At 35.0% G+C, this 18612-nt stretch overlaps 1 protein-coding gene across 3 annotated transcripts in view; it reads left to right on the forward strand.

Annotated features, from left to right (window-relative positions):
* The window catches only part of IPO11 (importin 11), a 201413-nt gene that overhangs the window by 130013 nt on the left and 52788 nt on the right, over positions 1–18612 (forward strand). Inside the window, exon 28 of one of the 3 annotated variants that reach the window (XM_077897964.1) lies at positions 17911–18069. The exons of the other annotated variants lie outside the window; for them this stretch is intronic. Within the exon in view, the coding sequence (XP_077754090.1) occupies positions 17911–17932 (22 nt within the window). The 3' untranslated portion in view covers positions 17933–18069. Of the gene's footprint in view, positions 1–17910; positions 18070–18612 lie in introns of those variants that run through there. 3 annotated transcript variants of the gene reach the window in all.

The following is an 18612-nucleotide window of genomic DNA, read 5'->3' on the forward strand; positions in this document are numbered from 1 at the left end:
ATTTGTTGTTTTTTATTTTGGATTATCTCTAAAGAAACTTGCAAGTACTTTTTTTCTCGTAACATTGATGAAGTCATCTTATTATAGTTTATACAAACTTTGTTAAAACTCTCATTCTTGTAAAGCAAATGCAAAATTCTTTGCTTTGGACATTACATATGAATACCTATTTTCTCTATTTTTGCCTCTGCTGTTGTGGAGTTTAGCAATCTGCTCTTCTTCTTCTTCTTCTTTTTTTTTTTAATACTTTTAAAGGTATAAAAGCAGGTCTTAAGACTTGGTTTTGTATGAGAGGAATAAACTAGATCGTTTTGTCTTGAGGAACCTTCAGAACACGTCTATCCTGATGTTAGATTAGTGAAATCAGTTACCTTTAGAAATTCCTTTTTAAAATGTAGGTATTATTTCTAGTATGAGAGTTTGAATTAAGCACATATGTAATTGTTTTGTCCTAACACCACAGTAATAGGTAATAATTATTGAGCACGTTTGCCACATGTTTGATATTTGTATCTCATTCAGTTTTTAATTATGGTCCTGAGGCAGAGGCATGATTATTTTCTTTATTAATAGAGTAAAAAAATTACCTAAAAATGTAAACTAACTTGCCTGGTGTGTGGCATGTGGCATGACATAGGGCATATTATGACCTAGGACAACTTGATGCAAGAGTTTGCTCTTTTTTAACTACCAGTTGGTTCTATCTCTCAGGTAAACATGGGCAAGACCAACATACTTCCTCCCTGTGAAATTGAGTGTATTTTATTAATTTTTGAAAACCAAATTTTAGCTACATGTATTTTTACTTATTACTGTTTCCCTTTTTCGTGGATAGTGACTTGAGATTATTCAGGCCTTTAAAATTAAAATGTTAACCTGGTTTTTATTTACATTGACATGGATGGAACTGGAGGGTATTACACTGAGTAAAGTAAGTCAGAGAATGTCAATTATCATACGGTTTCACTCATATGTGGAATATGAGAAACAGTGAAAGGGAAAGGAGGGAAACTGAGTGGAGAAAAATTAGGGAGGAAGATAAAACATGAGAGACTGCTAACTCTGGGAATCAAAGGTTTGCTGAAGGGGAGGAAGGAGGGAGGATGGGGACTGGGTGATAGGCATTAAGGAAAGCACTTGATGGGATGAACATTGGGTGTTATAATGTATGTTGGCAAATTTAATTTAAATAAAATTTTAAAAATGTAAATATTTTCAAAAGTCAAAAAAATCTGGTATTTGGCAGTAGCTAGCAGTCTGTAAATATTTGTGGAATAAATTAATGAATGGAAAAAATATTATAGTTAATAAAGCACGTCAGGGTTTCTCCTAACATAAAGTACTGAAATTACTGAGGATAAATTAGAAATGACACACATTAAATGAGGAAAGATATCTAATTGTATCTAAAGCATACTTATTTTACATTTTTTATGAGATAACTGTTTGCTTTAATATTTAATTTTGTATAAATATGTGGTTAAAAATAATGTGATATATAGGTAGCCAAAATAGTTGGCTTCTATAAGGAAAATACAAGGTTCTGTATAAGTCAGGAATAGACTGGGGCTCATGTCAACCTTTGTAAATTGAGGGGCAGAACTTTATGAAGACGTGGAGTTCTCTTAAACATTAAAATTTCAGACTTAAAAGTTGGAAAGAGATATGATAGGAAGAGTGGATCTTGTTTTTGTGTTTAAAATGAAGTAAATATTGAAAATGAATTCATGTCGCCTTACGGGTTATCAAAGAGTATTGAATAATGTAATAAAATTTAAAAGAATAATTATTTCACTTTATAGTTGATGAGTAACTAAAGGAACATTGATAGATACAGAAAATGTAACAATCTGCAAACAAACAAGAAACTTAATTGCTGTGTAAGTTTGCCACATAGTCATTGGCCCATGATAGAATTTACAAAGATTTATATTCACATTGTCTAATAGAAGGTAATGTGCAAGTTTAGGTCTGCAGTTTTATTGTTTTCTTATATCACTTTTCCTTCTACTTAAACTACATAGTTGTTGGAGTTTGGCAAAATTTTCCCCTTTCTGCATCCCCAGTAATAATAATACCTGGTTAATCTCCCATGTAATAGTAGTTTTCTGTTCGTTTCTTTTAGAAATTGCAGTGTAACATTTTCCTTGCCTAAAACAAGCAGATCTAGAGAATAATGTTGATGGTGATTTTTTTAATCAGCTAAATTATGAAATGTTCTTTTCTTCTCCTTTTATTATAATGGATTTTCAAATGCAGAAATACACTGTTCTAAAGCATGGTTTCTCAACAGATGATTATTTGGAGCTTTTCTTTTTCTAAGATTTATTTTTTTATTTTAGAGAAGGGACAGAGAGAGCATGTGTGTGTAGGTGGGGGGAGGGGCAGAGGTAGAGAGCAATCCTTACGCAGACTCCCTGGTGAGCTGAGAGCCATGATGTTCCTATCATGATCTGAGTTGAAAACAAGAGTTAGGTGCTCAACCAACTGAGCCACCCAGGCACCCCTTGTTTGTTTGTTTGTTTGTTTGTTTGTTTGTTTGTTTGTTTAGAGACAGGGTTGGGAAGAGTAGAGGGGGGGAGAGACTCTTAAGCAGACTCCATGCCCAATCTAGAACCTGAAAGGAGCTCCATCTGAAGACCCTTAGATCATGACCTTAGCCACTCTCAGGAGTCAGACAGACGCTTACCTGACTGAGCCATGTAGGCACCTCTAGATGATTATTTGTTATGCAGAACCATCTTGTGCCTTGTAGGACACTTAGCAGTATCTCTGCCCTCTGCCTGGTAGATGCCAATAGAACTTCTAACCTCCAATTTAGAGTTACCATTTGGGAAACTACTAAACTCTCCTGTACCCTCATCCTCTAGTACTGGTTCAGAAATTTGGTAAAAACTCTAGACCCCAGTGCTACTAATGACTTGCTGATGACAATGACCATATTACTTGACTTACCTGTGCCTAAGTTTCCTTGTTTTTAAAATGTGGATATGTTCCTAATGAGACTTTGGTAAAGAATACATGAGTTTTACATCTGTAAGGTCAGATAGATGAAGTAGGCTGCTTTTATTTCATCCCTTTCTTCCTTTCTCACCTATTCATCCTTTTACTGCAGTACAGAGTTCTAAAAACATAAGTCACTGTATGTACATGCACTTATTTTTAATTCAGTACATTTTCAGGTTATTGTGTCTGGATACCTATTCATTAATTCATTTTATGTATGCTAACCACATATGTTCTAAGGAATGTCACTTTCTGCTAGATGATATTTTATGGTATTTTAACACTAACTGAAGGATATCTGATTTTGTTGATATCTGCCCTGTACATTCTTGTTTTATCTTTTTGCTCACTTTCTTAACATAGTGCAATCTTTTTTTTTCAATTGTGCAGTGCAATTGTCTTGTATTATTTTTGTTTTATTGTTTTTCTATTTAGCTGGAATAATTCCAGGTTTGAATATTCTTCCTTTCTTAGGATCTATATTTAAACATAGAGGGGAATAATATTTTTCTTCAGCTGATTTTTATATAACCATAACATTATTCATATATACATCTTTTAATGTTTTCCTCCAAAGGCATAGATTAAACAAAATTACCACTTGGAGATGAGAATGAGAATGATCAGACTTGACTTTGATTCTCTTCTCTAAAAGACCAATTCATCCTCCAACTTCAAAGACACATTTTTATAATGTACTTCTAAGAATTTCAGATGTGAATAAGTATTTTTTAAGACTAAATATTGTAAGAATTTTGACTTTGACTTTTATTTTTAGATGTAAGGATGTCACTAATAGGGAATATTTAAGCTAGTTGAATAATTAAAAAAGAAATTGGCAAATCAGCATGGTTTTTCGGTATGATGGCTTACTTTCTAGGAGAAATTGTCTTTAGAATAAACTCTTTGAGTATCAGATTTACGAAACCTGCTTGGATTACACTTGATACCTCTTCATAATTCTCATGTATCTCTAAATTAGTATATGTAATATCCACGTTTGGAGATTCATTATTATTTAAGAAATTTCTAAGATGGTTTATAAGATAAATTCTTTTACAACTTTTAAAATGTTAGACCAGTGGAATCAAGAAAACAGATTCCAAAAATTAGTATTTTGGTATAGTTTGAACTTAGTTAAATAAAAAGCAGTTTACAGTTTTTAAATTGTAGACATGTTGTTTTACCTGAGTTATGCTTAGTTTAAGCTGACCAATTCTAAATTAGTATTTAACATGATAGACTTTTGGGGTACCATACCTGGCTGGCTCAATTGGAAGAGCATGTGACTCTTGGTCTCTCGTTCATGAGTTTGAACCCCACAATGAGTATAGAGATTACTTCTAAAAAAACTTTAAGAAAATAATAAGCTTTGATTTTCATCCCTTAAAATCGGATGCATTTTTAAATTTCTAGGTCACGTATTCTTTAGTATCCTACACTATTTTATCTGTAAATTTTTGACTGCAGATTTTAGTAGCTTTTCTTTTTTTTTTAAAAAAAAAATATTTATTTATTTATTATTTATGATAGACATAGAGAGAGAGGCAGAGACACAGGAGGAGGGAGAAGCAGGCTCCATGCCAGGAGCCTGACACTGGACTCGATCCTGGGACTCCAGGATCGCGCCCTGGGCCAAAGGCAGGCGCTAAACCACCGAGCCACCAGGGATCCCGTTTAGTAGCTTTAGTAGCTTTTCTATAGTAAAAATTGATTCTCAGTTTTTTTAGTCTTTCACAAGAAAATGCTGTAGAAACATGGTCTGTGTGTGTGTGTGTGTGTGTGTGTGTGCATATGTGTGTGTGTGGTAACAAGTTTATTGCGATGTAATTCATAGACCATACATTTCGCCACATAAATGTACATCTCACTAGTATTTATAATATTCTCAGAGTCATACAGCCATCGCAACAGTTGATTTTAGAACATTTTTATCACTTCCGGAAGGAAGCGTGTACTCTAGTAGTTTTCACACCCCTCCCACCAGGCCCCCCCAGCTCAAGACCTTAGAGTAGTAAAGGTGGAGAGCTAGGTGGAGAGTAGAACATAGTTCCTAGAGAGACAGGGCCTAAGGTAGAGTCAGTTTAGTTCTCTGTGATTAATTGTGCAATTATTAGTTTCCATCAATACCGTTAAAGATAATCCACTCATTGTCTTGTGGGGAAATATTTTATTTTATTTTATTTTATTTTATTTTATTTTATTTTATTATTTTATTTTTTTAAAGGCCTTTTTTTAAAATTATTTATTTATTTATTTATTTATTTATTTATGAATGATAGTCACAGAGAGAGAGAGAGAGAGACAGAGACACAGGCAGAGGGAGAAGCAGGCTCCATGCACCAGGAGCCCGATGTGGGATTCGATCCCGGGTCTCCAGGATCGCGCCCTAGGCCAAAGGCAGGCGCCAAACCACTGCGCCACCCAGGGATCCCCAGTGGGGAAATATTTTAAATCCACTTTGCTGCTGCCCAACTTGTCACATACTGGAAATGTTAGGATTTACGTCTTTAAATTTAGATCTGGTGTTTGCTTTCCTGTTTGTTGCCAGTGTTCAGTTTTTGTTCATTCATTCATTCATTTGTTCAGTAGACATTACTAAATATGAATGCATCATTAGTAGGTCCGGAGTGCTTTAAAATGCAGGTTTTATTATTATTCAGGTATGGTGAGGCCCTTAGAGCAGCAGGTAATTGCCATTGGAAGGTATTTTGTCATTTACAGTTCCCAAGAGGAGGATTCATATCATATCACACAGAACTAAAAGGAAACACCAGGGTTGGTTTAGAGAGGGAGCAAGGGGACAATGTGGGCAAGAGCCTTTATTGTGGTTTCCATGGGAAGGAATGGGAAAGCCAGGGTAAAGAGATTTAGGATTGGCTAGTTTAAATAATTTTAATAGGCTTTGGTGTAGGCAGTGTTGCAAGTTGTGTGTTACCTGGTCCTTTGGTTATTAGAGCAGGGGCTAGTGGCCCTGAAAGTAAGAGCCTGATGAAATTAGAGCAGGGGCTAGTGGCCCTGAAAGTAAGAGCCTGATGAAAGAGGTAGTTGGATATGTGCTCTGGATCAGTTGGTTTCCATATGTAATTTATGCTGGAAGGCAGTCATTTACTGTCCCTCTAAATTGGGTAGCTCTGGGAAGGGCAGTCTTTGCAGGGTCATTAAGGCCTCATTTGTCAAACCATCAACATACGGAAAATTAAGAAGGCATGATTAATACACTATTAACCAACTTTGGTTTTTAGCACCATGCTTATCACCTTAGTAGGTCCACAGTAAGTTTAACGAATGAAGAATAAATTTAATACTTATACTGTAATGTGTGCTATTTTTTCTCCCAGCTAAATAACATTTTTCTGAACTTTTAAAGAATGTTTGTGCCCTGAAAAATTAAGATTTCTCAATTTGTCAGTCCTGGGAGAAAGTATGGCATACTTTTGGGGGGATTATATAAAGTACTACTTGAGGTAGTAAACAGATTATTCTTCAGTTTTGTCATATTAACACACCATAAAACATATTCACATTTAGCAGCCTTAAAAAGGAGAGTTTTTGTAGATACTATGATTTGTAGTATTGTTGCAAATTAGTAGTTCTTTGAATTAGGCTACTTGAGGCGTACTTTTAATCTGAAATTATATATATAAATTTTGTGTACTTGCCTGTTAATACCATTTCTCAAAAAAGAAGTATGGAATGAATTTTGATATATTTACTTTAAAAGGAAATATTTTAAAAACTTATGGTAGTTGTTTGAGCATGAAATCTATAAATTGAGAAAGGAGGTAGTGTGAAATTGTGGGATTTGGAATTGCATTTTTGTTCTAACACTTGGAAAGTCACTTGTCTCTCTGAAAATGAATTTACTATAATGAATAAGACAATTTATATTGTTCTGAAATGCTACAATTAAAAAGTATGCACAGGATATACAAAGTATAAATATATAAAGTATAAATTCTTCAGGCATTCAACAACACTAAATCCTTTTGTGTAATTTTGAAATGAAAAGCTGTTATTGGACACATTTGTTTATACTAATTTTCTACCTCAATTCAAAAAAGATGAGACTCTTCAAGACTGATCTTTTCTAAACTGATGAATCAAAATCTTAATTACTAACACATTATCAATTCTGTTAGACTAGAGCAATGGATAACTTTATGTATTTCTATATTCATTCATTCATTTTGAGAGATGAGTAATTTTAAACAGTTGATTCCCATACTTTGTATAGGTCTGATTTTATGAATGGATTTCTATTGGTAGATTGAGCTGTTACTGGAAGCCAAATTACCAATTAAAGCTACGTTGTCTCTCATGCTTTTGAAAAGCTGTGCTATGTCTGTGTATCAGATTCTTGTGTTCACTCTAGAGTTTAGATAGAAGACAATCTGAGAAGACTGATGGAAAACATACTTTTCTTCTACCTCTTGTGTGCAGATGATAGACAAGACGATCTAGCCTTGCCAAGCTATTTCACTGTACCTTATAGTATACTCATTTCAGAATCGGAGTGGCAGAAAGCACCCTTAGTGATTACTCTACCCCTTACCTAAATGGTCATTCTCTCTCCCTTTCCATCAAATACTAAACTGACCATCTGTGGAATGATAGACCATGAGGTTAGGAGGAGCAAAATGGTTGTGGCCCTTGGCCTCGTGGAACTTACAGTCTAGGATAGTCTAGGGTTTTAGTTTTGTGGTAGTTGCTCTTATTTTTGCTGTTTTTTTCCTCAAGATTGGTTTGAAGTGATTTTTTTTTGAAGTGATTTTTTTTAATTTTTAAAATTTATTATTATTATTTTTTGGTTTGAAGTGATTTTTAACAGTTTATATTATCTCATGTAGAAACTTGAAGAAAGGAGCAGTGAGGTGTCATGGGGAAAGTTGTTGAGAAATTGTATTTTGCCAGTCAACCATGAAAACAATCGTTATAAGATATATTGAATGATGACATATACCTCTCTCTCCTTGTTAGATAAGGAGAATAAAACATGTCTTAGAATTTTTGGAAATTCCAGGACTTCAGCTGATGAGGCTCTACTTTCTATCTTCCTTTTGAATGTGTAGTTTACAAACGGGATAGATATACTTAGCTTTTCAAAAAAATAACCTTTGGATTATGAATGCTTTGCTTTGTATGTAATCTGATTTGGTTTGTAGTAATTACTGGTTATGATCATTTAATTCAACTGGGGGAAATCCCTCTGTGGTACAGCTTTTAATGATTTTGCTTTTTGAATGTTCTGCATATGTATTTTTTGTTTCTTGCTGTGAATTCACAGGCTGGTTTTCTTCCCAAACATAAATTGAATAAGATACATACTTTTGAGCTCATTAGTATTCGTACTTGAGTTTTGGTAGCTGTTATTTAACAGAAGCTGGAAGATACAGACAAGGTGGTTTAGGAAGATAAACAATTGGTGCCATAATTGCAGGTTCACTGCCTTTATCTGTATACAGAACAGTTCTGTGAAAAAAGAGGTAAATTTTCTAATTCTAGGGTTGGTAATTTTTAAACTGGTTGTAATCAGTTCTAAAACTTTTTTTTTTTTAAACTGAACATCAGTTTGCTTTTCTGTCAGTGCTTTGAAATCTCATTCTCTACTCCTCTTCCCCAAAGAAGTTACACCCTTTTAAAACTGTTTGGAAACGTTTCTATCCCTAACCTTAGAATTTGAATGGAAATAGTTCATTTTGGCTTTCATTTCCTATAAAGATTCACTGTACTCTTGAAACATAGCAGAACCTATATGCTTCTATATTCTTCTCTTAATATAAAGCCTGTGGTACTGATAAAACCAACATTCAGCAATATTTTAAAAATTCCTATTATGTGCTAGAGCACCCTGCTCTGAATTGGTGATACATCCCACTGCACCTTTAGGACATATTATTCAGTATGCCCTTGCATATTTAGGACTGTTTTTGTCTTCTGTCTCCTGTCCTAACTACAGGAGGAAGGACAGTTTCTGAATGCTTATGAATATGGGACTATACTCAGTATTTTCCTCAATCTAGGGCAGCTGCCCCATCTACAAATCAGATAAATGCTTCTGACAAACTTCTCATAAGGTGGCAGTCATCTTATAGACACTCAGTACCTGTAGTAAATCAGTAACCATTGTATAGCCTTCAACTTTTAAATATTATACCCAAAAGACCCAAATTATGATCCGGTAAGATGACTTTGAAGTTATAGGATCTTATAACCATTTTAGAATGAGATGAAGTTTGTGAATGAGAATGAGGTATTGGGTCTAGGCCTAAAGCAATTGTGACAGAGTACAACTTGGTCCAACAAAGGTATAAAAGGAGTAAAATAACGATTCCTATGGACTTTCTAATTTTTCTTGTGTACCTAATACACCCTTACCGCTTGAAGAGCATCCTACTTTTGGGGATTCTTTTCCTTGAGCTTCTGCTTTCACTCTCCCCCGCAGTTTTGGAGAGGAAAAGACACATCATGGTGGTGAAGAAAGCTAAATTTGGGTTCAGGGGTGTGTTTTGCCTACTGTTCATGTGACATTGCCTGCCTTTCTTCATTTTTTGATGTTTCCAGCCAGCAACTATGGGTTATCTTGAGGCTAAATTGGAGAATGTATATACAGTGCCCATTAAAATGTTGAATGCCTAAGAGTTTTAATAGTAAATGATTGAATATAACCTTTTCACTTGTTGCTATACTATTATCTGTGTATTAATATTGCTACTGTTAATGTTACAACTGTCAGTTATTTTGACCAAGTGTGTGAGGTACCGATTTAGGCTTTCCTGAGGCTGTCCCTCATTTATTCCAAGGCTGTCTCCCATTCAGACTGTCCAAATGTGACCCATGCCAGCACTTGAAGATAGATACTATCTCCATGCAGCTGTTTCATGCACAGACATTGTGCGTGCCTGCCAACTCTCACTCTGTTCATTATTCTTGTTCGTTCATTATTGCTGCTGCCTCCATTTCACCTTTCAGAAATTGGCAGGTATTTCCAATGGAAGAAGCTTCCATTGACTCCTCTGTACAGAGTGGTTGTGTAGGGTTGACCCTCAGTTTGTATTTGGCAGACATTTAAGATAATCATTGTGCAGCTGGACAGCAGCTTGTGCTACTCTTGTTAACATTCATCAGCGGTGGAGCCCTTAAATCCCCAGATTTATTATAGATCAAGTAAAAAGGTTTGGAATAGAGGCCAGGTGGAAGGGAAACTGGAGGAAGCAGGTAGAATGCTAGGTGGTAAAAGGGCCCCAGTGTTGTTGCCTTCCCTGAAATCTTTGCCTTCCTTGGACGTTTTTTTATCTGTCTCCCATTTTTTTTCATTTGTCAAAGTCCTTCCGGTTTCTCTGCCTTCTTGAAGTTTTTTGACTGCATCATACATTCGTTATCATGTTTTGCTTACTCTGTTTCTGTGCTTTTTATGTATCTTACCTTCTGAACTTCCTTAGAGGTTGGACTCGGGTTGAGGGCATACAGTGAAAGGCTTACAGTTCAGGCTCTGAACCACACTGGGCAGATTGGAATCCCGGCTCCTGAATTCACTGCGTGACCTTGAGCAAGGTACTTACCATATCCCTATTCTCATCTTTAAAACCAACCTACATGTTGGGTTGTTCTGTGTATTAAGTGACGTAAAACATGGAAAGTGCTTAGAGCATTGCTTAAAGTGGTATATGCTCAGTAAGTAAATTCTGGCTGTAATGATGATAATGTAGATTTTTTTTCCCCTCTACTTAACACCAGATATAGAGTACTCGCTTATAGAATACCCTGCATAGGCAGGATATTATTATAATGAGGATGCCAGCTGAACATTTATTCTTTCATAGAACATCTTGAGTTCTTGGAGATCAGGGAGCAGATTTTATCTTTAGTATCCTTAGAGTCTAGCACAATGTTTGGCACCTGCAGGCTCTCAGTAATGTGTCTGAATTGGGTAATACTCAATGCGCTGTGCTCTTCTCAGTTTTGGATTCTTCTGAACACCCAGTTATTCATGTCAGAACCTTGGAAATGGTCTTTGATAGTGTGACCTCTCAATATCCACATTTAATCCATTACCAAAGCTGTTGACCACACCTCTAAATATATCTTAGATCCATCCCCTCCATTTCCACTATCTTCATATAAGCTGTCTTAGTCTTCTTCCTGGACTGTTAACTCCTAAATTGCTCTTTCCTCATTTTTTCTGATCTCCTCCAAGCCATATTCCACAGAGAAGACAACAGCCATGTTTTAAAAGCACAAATGATCTTATCCCTATTCTAGCGCAAGACCCTTCAGTGTCTCCATGGAACAACTGGTTGGTGTTTACCTTTTTGTCTTCCCTCTCGAGCCCTATTCCACCCTAGTCTCTCTCATCTTCTCTATCAACCATGCTGGCTATTCTCTCTCTCTGGAGTTTGCTTTGTTGTTTTCATGCTTCAGAATCTTGACAAATTCTGTAAACTGACATGCTTTTTAGTATTTTTCCTTTATAAAACTGATCATGATTGTAAATCAAACTAGTTTTGTTTAGTAGCTTTTTTATGTTTTTTTCTTTTTTAGCCACAAATATTTGTATTTTAAAATATAATGACTCTTTTTAAACTTTGTTAAATTTACATAGAGTAAAATTGACTTTTGGAGGCGTTATACATTAATATAAATTTTAATACATGTATACTGCAAAACCATCACTGCAGTCAAAACACAGGTGAACAGCTTCATCACCAGAGGAAACTCCTTCGTGCTGCATGCCTTCAGAATCCCATTCTTTCCTTGACTTTCATTGGCTCCCACCGATCTGTTTTCTTTCACTGTAATCGTGTATGTTTGAAGATGTTGTATAAATGGAACCAGGCAGTGTATAACTTTTTTTTTCTTTTTTTGAGATCGGTCTTGTCAAGCAGCATAATGCCTTATAAATTTGCCTAAGCTGTTGTTTGTGTCATTAGAATGTTAGTGTTTTTGTGTGTACTGAGTAGTGTTCCATCATGTGGATATGACACTTTTAGCCATTGAAGAACATTTGGGTGTTTAGTGCTTTTAAGCTTTCTCCCTCACCAGTCTCTAGTTTCATGAGCATGATAGCCTGGATGTTATTAGCATATACCCCTCACCATCATTACATGCAGATACATACATTACACATGCACACACAATATACTTGATGCTTTATTTTCTGAATTAATTGCATGTAAGGTGAATAGATCATGGCCTTTTACTCCTGAAAGCATCAGTCTAGGATTAGATCTTGCATTTAGTTGTTATGTCTTTATAGTCTCTTACTCTGTAATATTTCCTGAGTCTTTGTTTCTTATGACTAACATTTTTGAAGAATAAGTCCTTTTCTTGCTTTCCCTCCCTCCTTTTTCTGCTCCCAGAATAGAACATTCCTCATTTGGGATGTGTCTCATGACTTCTAATGATTAGATTGGGGCTATTCATCCTTCGTTGGAATATCACCTAAGTGATTGATGCTGTCCTTCTTGAAATACTATATCCAGTGGCATGTAGTGTCCACCTGCTTCTCATTAATGATGTTAATTCTGGTGAAGGTGTTTGATTTCTCCACTGTGCAGTTGCTGTTCTTTTTCCTTGCAACTGATGAGTAATCTATATTAAGAAACTGCTTTTCACTAAAATTTCCTCCTACCTTGAGTAAAGTAATATTTTTTTTATTGTTACCAGAATAGTTTTAATTGTAAACATCGTTTCAGATTTTGATTCTCTTGATTTTAGGGTCTATAAGTTACTTTTAAGATCCATAAGATTAGTAAGCACTATTGTCAACTGTTCTTTCTATGTAAGCCCATCTTGATTGGTTTATATGTAGATGCTGTATATCTAAATAATATAGCTGTATATCTAAATAATAATCTTGAAAAGACAGTAATACAATGATTGCTTGATTTATGCATTCTCTTGTCACGGAATTTCTGAATAGAAAAGAAAATAGATTTGTATTGATACCTGAAATAGATTATTTGAAGGCAGTGTTAATGATGGTCCACAAGAAGAGAAAGAGAAAAATAATTCAGTGAGTCAGTTTCCTGGGGGAAGAAAAAGAGGAAGCTCTTTTAGGAAGCGGATTGTCATTAAAACTATTTCTAGTTCTAATGAAAATTAGTAGAACTCAGAAAAGGGATATGAGGAACCATTTTGATATGTTTTCTAGAATAAAATCAAAATATCACAGTTGAGATCGGGGAACATTATTATGCCTTGGAGATCATATGAAAACATTACCACACATGTTAGAGGATTGACAAGGTAATGAGATAGTTTTAAATTACCCCAGGAATATGAACTGGCTGTGAAATGGTAGTAGTTAATGCACAAGGACATACACCTTCCAGTCAGTGCAACGGGAAGCTGGGAAACTCTACTATTAATCTAAATCTTGAGTGGCCAGTTGTGCCACTATTCAGCTATGTGCTCATAGCGAGTAAGATGAAGAGATCTCTGAATTCTGTCCCTGTATCACCCTGTTTCAAGGTCTTGATTTCTGTGTTCTTCTGTGGTAGTGATCACTGTCCGTAACAGCAGTAACCCCTATGAACCTTATGAACAGAAAGGCTAAATAAACTTTGTTTTTTCTTGATACTGGATGTAGATTTATTGTTTGTGGTGGTCAACCTTAGTTTACCTCAGCTTTTGCGATAGGAGAAAGTTTATTTTATTCTGTCACTTTTATGTAGTGGAATTTGCTAAGAGTTTTATTTCTGAGATCTAAGAAGAATAAATATTTTTGTCTGCTTTGGATATTTCTGGAATTGGAGGACAAAGTTAATGTTATATCATCTTATCACTTTGTAGTTTTTCCCCTAAATTTTATTTTGATATCGATGAGTTCTTCCAGAGAAGGAAAAAGTTTTCCTTGACTTTCTCAGGGTCCCTAACTGAGTCTGAAAATCAAACTAAAATTAACAGGAGAAAAGCGTATACATGTAATGTAAGCTGTACATGACATGGGAGCCTTCAAAAGGAATTGAAGATCCAAAAGGGATTGTTAAATTTATGTGTGTGTATGGTTGTGTGTGTGTGTGTTTTTTTTTTTTTTTAAGATTTTATTTATTTGAGAGAGAGTGAGAATGCATGTAAGAGCAAAAGCGGAGTTGTGGGGGTGGGAGTAACAAAGGGAAAACAGATTTCCTGTTGAGCAGGGAGCCCCACATGGGGCTCCATCTGAGAACCCTTAGTACTGTGACCTGAGCCATTGGCTTAACCGTTAACCTAGGCATCCCAAACCTGTGTGTTTTTATGCTAGGTTTGATGCAGAGTGAAAAGTCTGGAAAAATAGGATAGGGCACAGAGTATGAGGTAATTGTAGCACACTGTGTGTGTGCGTGTGGGTGGTGTTTGGATTCTTCTCAGAGTCTCTTTGTCTTCAAAGATAAGGATGCTCCTTTCCTTCCTTTAGAGTGGAGGGCACCTCTCACATGAAGTTATTTAATGACCTCTTTTAGCAGCAAAGAGCAGGTGGTATGGGGGTGTGGTTGGAGGTAGGGGAGGGATCAGAGAGATTCTTTAATGCTTCTTTTTCTCAGATTCCTTCAATTTAGAACATTCTGTATGCTACAGTGCTGTATTTTGGGATGTGGTATCCTGAACTCCATCATAATTCTTGAAGTTGTATGACGCAATTGAAAAATCCTTCATTATGTTTTATGTTCTTGAAAACACTAAACATGGTTCGCCTGGGTGGCTCAGAGGTTGAGTGCTTGCCTTTGGTCCAGGGCGTGATCCTGGAGTCCTGGGATCGAGTTCCACATTGGGCTCCCTGCATGGAGCCTGCTTTTCCCTCTGCCTGTGTCTCTCTGCCTCTCTCTCTCTCTCTGTGTCTCTCATGAATAAATAATAAAGTCTTAAAAAAAAAAAGAGAGAGAACACTAAACACAAGATGGACTTGAGAAACCTAGCTCTTCCATCTTTACCTCAATTCATGTCATTTCTCTGTCATTTGGGTTTTTTGGTGGTGATTTTTCTAATTTCTTCATTCAATAGCAACAACAATAGCTAGCCACAAAGGATATTTGTGAAAATTCTAAATCATTTTGATAAAGATCTGTTATTTAGTATGTACCTTTAATTTTTTATTGTTATAGAAAGTGCTGAGTATTTTACCAAATATTCAATATGGAAGTAATTCATATTATTATCTGAAGTAATTGATGTGAAAGATGCTTTTTTTTTTTTGAAAGATGCTTTAATAGCACAAGAGAGTTACAGTATACAATTATATATATATCATTACTGATCCTTGAAGTGTATTACCAGAGTATCAGTAATAATAATCAGCGTCAGAATTAGCCAATTCAATGGGCTTTTTGGAAAAGTAATGAATAAGCAATATATATATAAGTAACTTATAGTTCACTCTTTAAATCATTACCCTAAAATATCACAGTATACACATATAGATTTTTATTGTAAAAAATTCACAGTATTTCAGATGCATATATGTCGAAAAGTATTAAAGGGTCTTTTTCACTCTCCCCAACTTCTCTTGCCAAATGTAACCTTTGCCAGTAATTTGGTGTGTGACTTTATATCACTTTACAATGAAAGGTATATACCTTAATAAATTAAGGTGCTAGTTGGTGATATTCAGTATTTTTTATACCCAAAAGTCTCTTTGAGTTGTTAGAGCACTCTGGTTAGGGTAACAACATTTGTGTTCACCATTCGAAATTGCATGTTGTTTTTGCGCTTTTTTTTTTTTTTTTTTTAAGACTAACAGAAAGTTGAAGTCTGTGAAGTGTATTCAAAGTAATGTAAATATTTTATGCTTTTAAAAAAATTAACCAAAATTCTATTACTGCATTTACCTTTTATTTCACCTTACTTTTTCTTTTCAATAGCTATCTGTTGCTTTTCTTTTCTTTTTTTTTTTTTTAGCTGTTGCTTTTCAATAGCTATCTGTTGTTGTTGCTACAGTTTGTTCATTCTGAATATTTAAATTTTCACATTTCCTTTTTAAAAAAATACTTATTTTTAAAAATAATCAGATGATTAGGTATATGTGTTAGGAAAACTCAAATTAACTGCTTTCTGAAAAAAATAAGTTCCTGAGATTTCCTTTCAACAATACTTTTGAAACACAGATAAAATTACTTCCTGTCTCTCAGTTTCCTGTATCCATGGTAACCTCTGTTTTACACACTGACTGTGGAGGAACCAGTGTGAAGAGTGGTGTTTCCTGAGCAAACTGTGACTTAAAAAAAAAGGAAAAAAAAAAAAAGGTGGAAGGGTGGAGGTCAGCAGTGCCACAGAAAGAAATGGAGTTTAGAAAAGTCGCTCTTCAGATTTAGGAAGAAAACCTTTGCTTGAATCAGCTGAGTGTCGATAGTATCAATTCCTGATCTTGGTAAGATTATTTATTTACATACAAACTTTTAACTGAAACGAAAAATAATTTGCTTTTGTGAAAAGCTGTGGTTGAGAGTTTAATTGCTCTTTTGTAGTGAATTTGTGTTTTCATAAATTATAATGTTATTTGATATTGACTTTAATTTGGTGAAAAGACATATTATATATATCCAATAGACCATTATCCCAAATCATCGTTTGTCACTTGTGTTATTGTCAGTTGTAATATTCTATATTAGCTTTAGCAAACATATTATTTTGCAGTTCATTAAATATGAATTATCATTTTGTCATACAGTGGGTTAATGACCTGGTGGTGTTAATTCTAGAACACATTCCAAACTCATTATATGATGCTATCACAATTAGCATAATTGTACAATTGATGATATTTAGTATTGTTGGCTGATACTAATCAAAATGAAAGAAAATACAGAATTTTTAGTATTACAGTACTTTTGGGAACTTATTGATGATTTAAAGTTTTACCTTCTTTTTTTATAGCCAATTCTGATATGAACAGAAAAACCAAGAACAGGGCTATGTGTGGATTACATTTTTCTCTGCCTTGCCTACGATTTTTTCTACTTGTTACCTGTTATCTTATATTCTTATTCCATAAAGAGATTCTTGGATGTTCGTCTGTTTGCCAGCTCTGCACTGGGAGACATATTAACTGCCGTAACTTAGGCCTTTCAAGTATTCCTAAGAATTTTCCTGAAAGTACAGTTTTTCTGTATCTGACTGGAAACAATATATCTCATATAAATGAGAGAGAATTAACAGGACTTCATTCTCTTGTAGCCTTGTATTTGGATAATTCTAGCATTGTGTATGTATATCCAAAAGCCTTTGTTCAGTTGAGGCATCTATATTTTCTATATCTAAATAATAATTTTATAAAACGCTTGGATCCTGGAATATTTGAGGGACTTTCCAGTCTTCGTACTTTATATTTACAGTCTAATCAAGTAGCTTTTGTTCCAAGAGGAGTATTTAATGATTTAGTTTCAGTTCAGTACTTAAATCTACAAAGGAATCGCATCACTGTCCTGGGGAGTGGTACCTTTTTTGGTATGATTGCTCTTCGGATACTCGATTTATCGAACAATAAAATTCTGAGGATATCAGATTTAGCCTTTCAACATCTTGGAAACCTCGATTGTTTGTATCTAGGAGGTAATAATTTAACAAAAGTACCGTCAAATGCTTTTGAGGTACTTAAGAGCCTTAAAAGACTTTCTTTGTCTCATAACCATATTGGAGCAATACAGCCCTTTGCATTTAAAGGACTTGTCAACTTGGAGTATCTCCTCCTGAAAAATTCAGGAATTAAAAATGTTGCTAGGGATGGGTTTAGTGGAATTAATCATCTTAAACATTTGATCTTAAGTCATAATAATCTAGAAAACTTAAATTCTGACACATTTAGCTTGTTAAAGAATTTAATTTACCTTAAGTTAGATAGAAACAGAATAATCAGCATTGATAATGATACGTTTGAAAACATGGGAGCATCTTTGAAGATCCTTAATCTGTCATTTAATAATCTTACAGACTTACATCCAAGGGTCCTTAAGCCATTGTCTTCACTGACTCATCTTCAGGCAAATTCTAATCCTTGGGAATGTAACTGCAAACTCTTGGGCCTTCGCGACTGGCTAGCATCTTCAGCCATTACACTAAACATCTATTGTCAGAATCCCCCATCCATGCGCGGCAGAGCATTGCATTACATTAAATGGACTGACTTTACAAATTGTGTTACATCTTCGACAAATGTATCCAGATCTTGGGCTATAAAATCTCTTCATATTCATCACAAGACTACTGCGTTAATGATGGCCTGGCATAAAGTAACCACAAATGGGAAACATTTGGAAAATACTGAGAGCGTTACTTTCTGGGAACGAAGTCGTACTTCACCTGCCAGTAGATTTATTCAAGAGAATACCTTTGGTAATCCGTTAGAGGCTACTGCAGTGTTACCTGTGCAGATACAGCTTACCTCTTCTGTTAACTTGAACTTGGAAAAAAACAGTGCTCTACCGATTGATGATGCTGCGGTGTCAGGGAAAACATCTCTCATTTGTACACAAGAAGTTGAAAAGTTGAATGAGGCTTTTGACATTTTGCTAGCTTTTTTCATCTTAGCTTGTGTTTTAATCATTTTTTTGATCTACAAAGTTGTTCAGTTTAAACAAAAACTAAAGGCACCAGAAAACTCAGGGGAAAATAGACTCGAATACTACAGCTTTT

The sequence above is a fragment of the Canis aureus genome, chromosome 5, assembly GCF_053574225.1.
Source record: "Canis aureus isolate CA01 chromosome 5, VMU_Caureus_v.1.0, whole genome shotgun sequence".
In the NCBI taxonomy this organism is placed as follows: domain Eukaryota; kingdom Metazoa; phylum Chordata; class Mammalia; order Carnivora; family Canidae; genus Canis; species Canis aureus.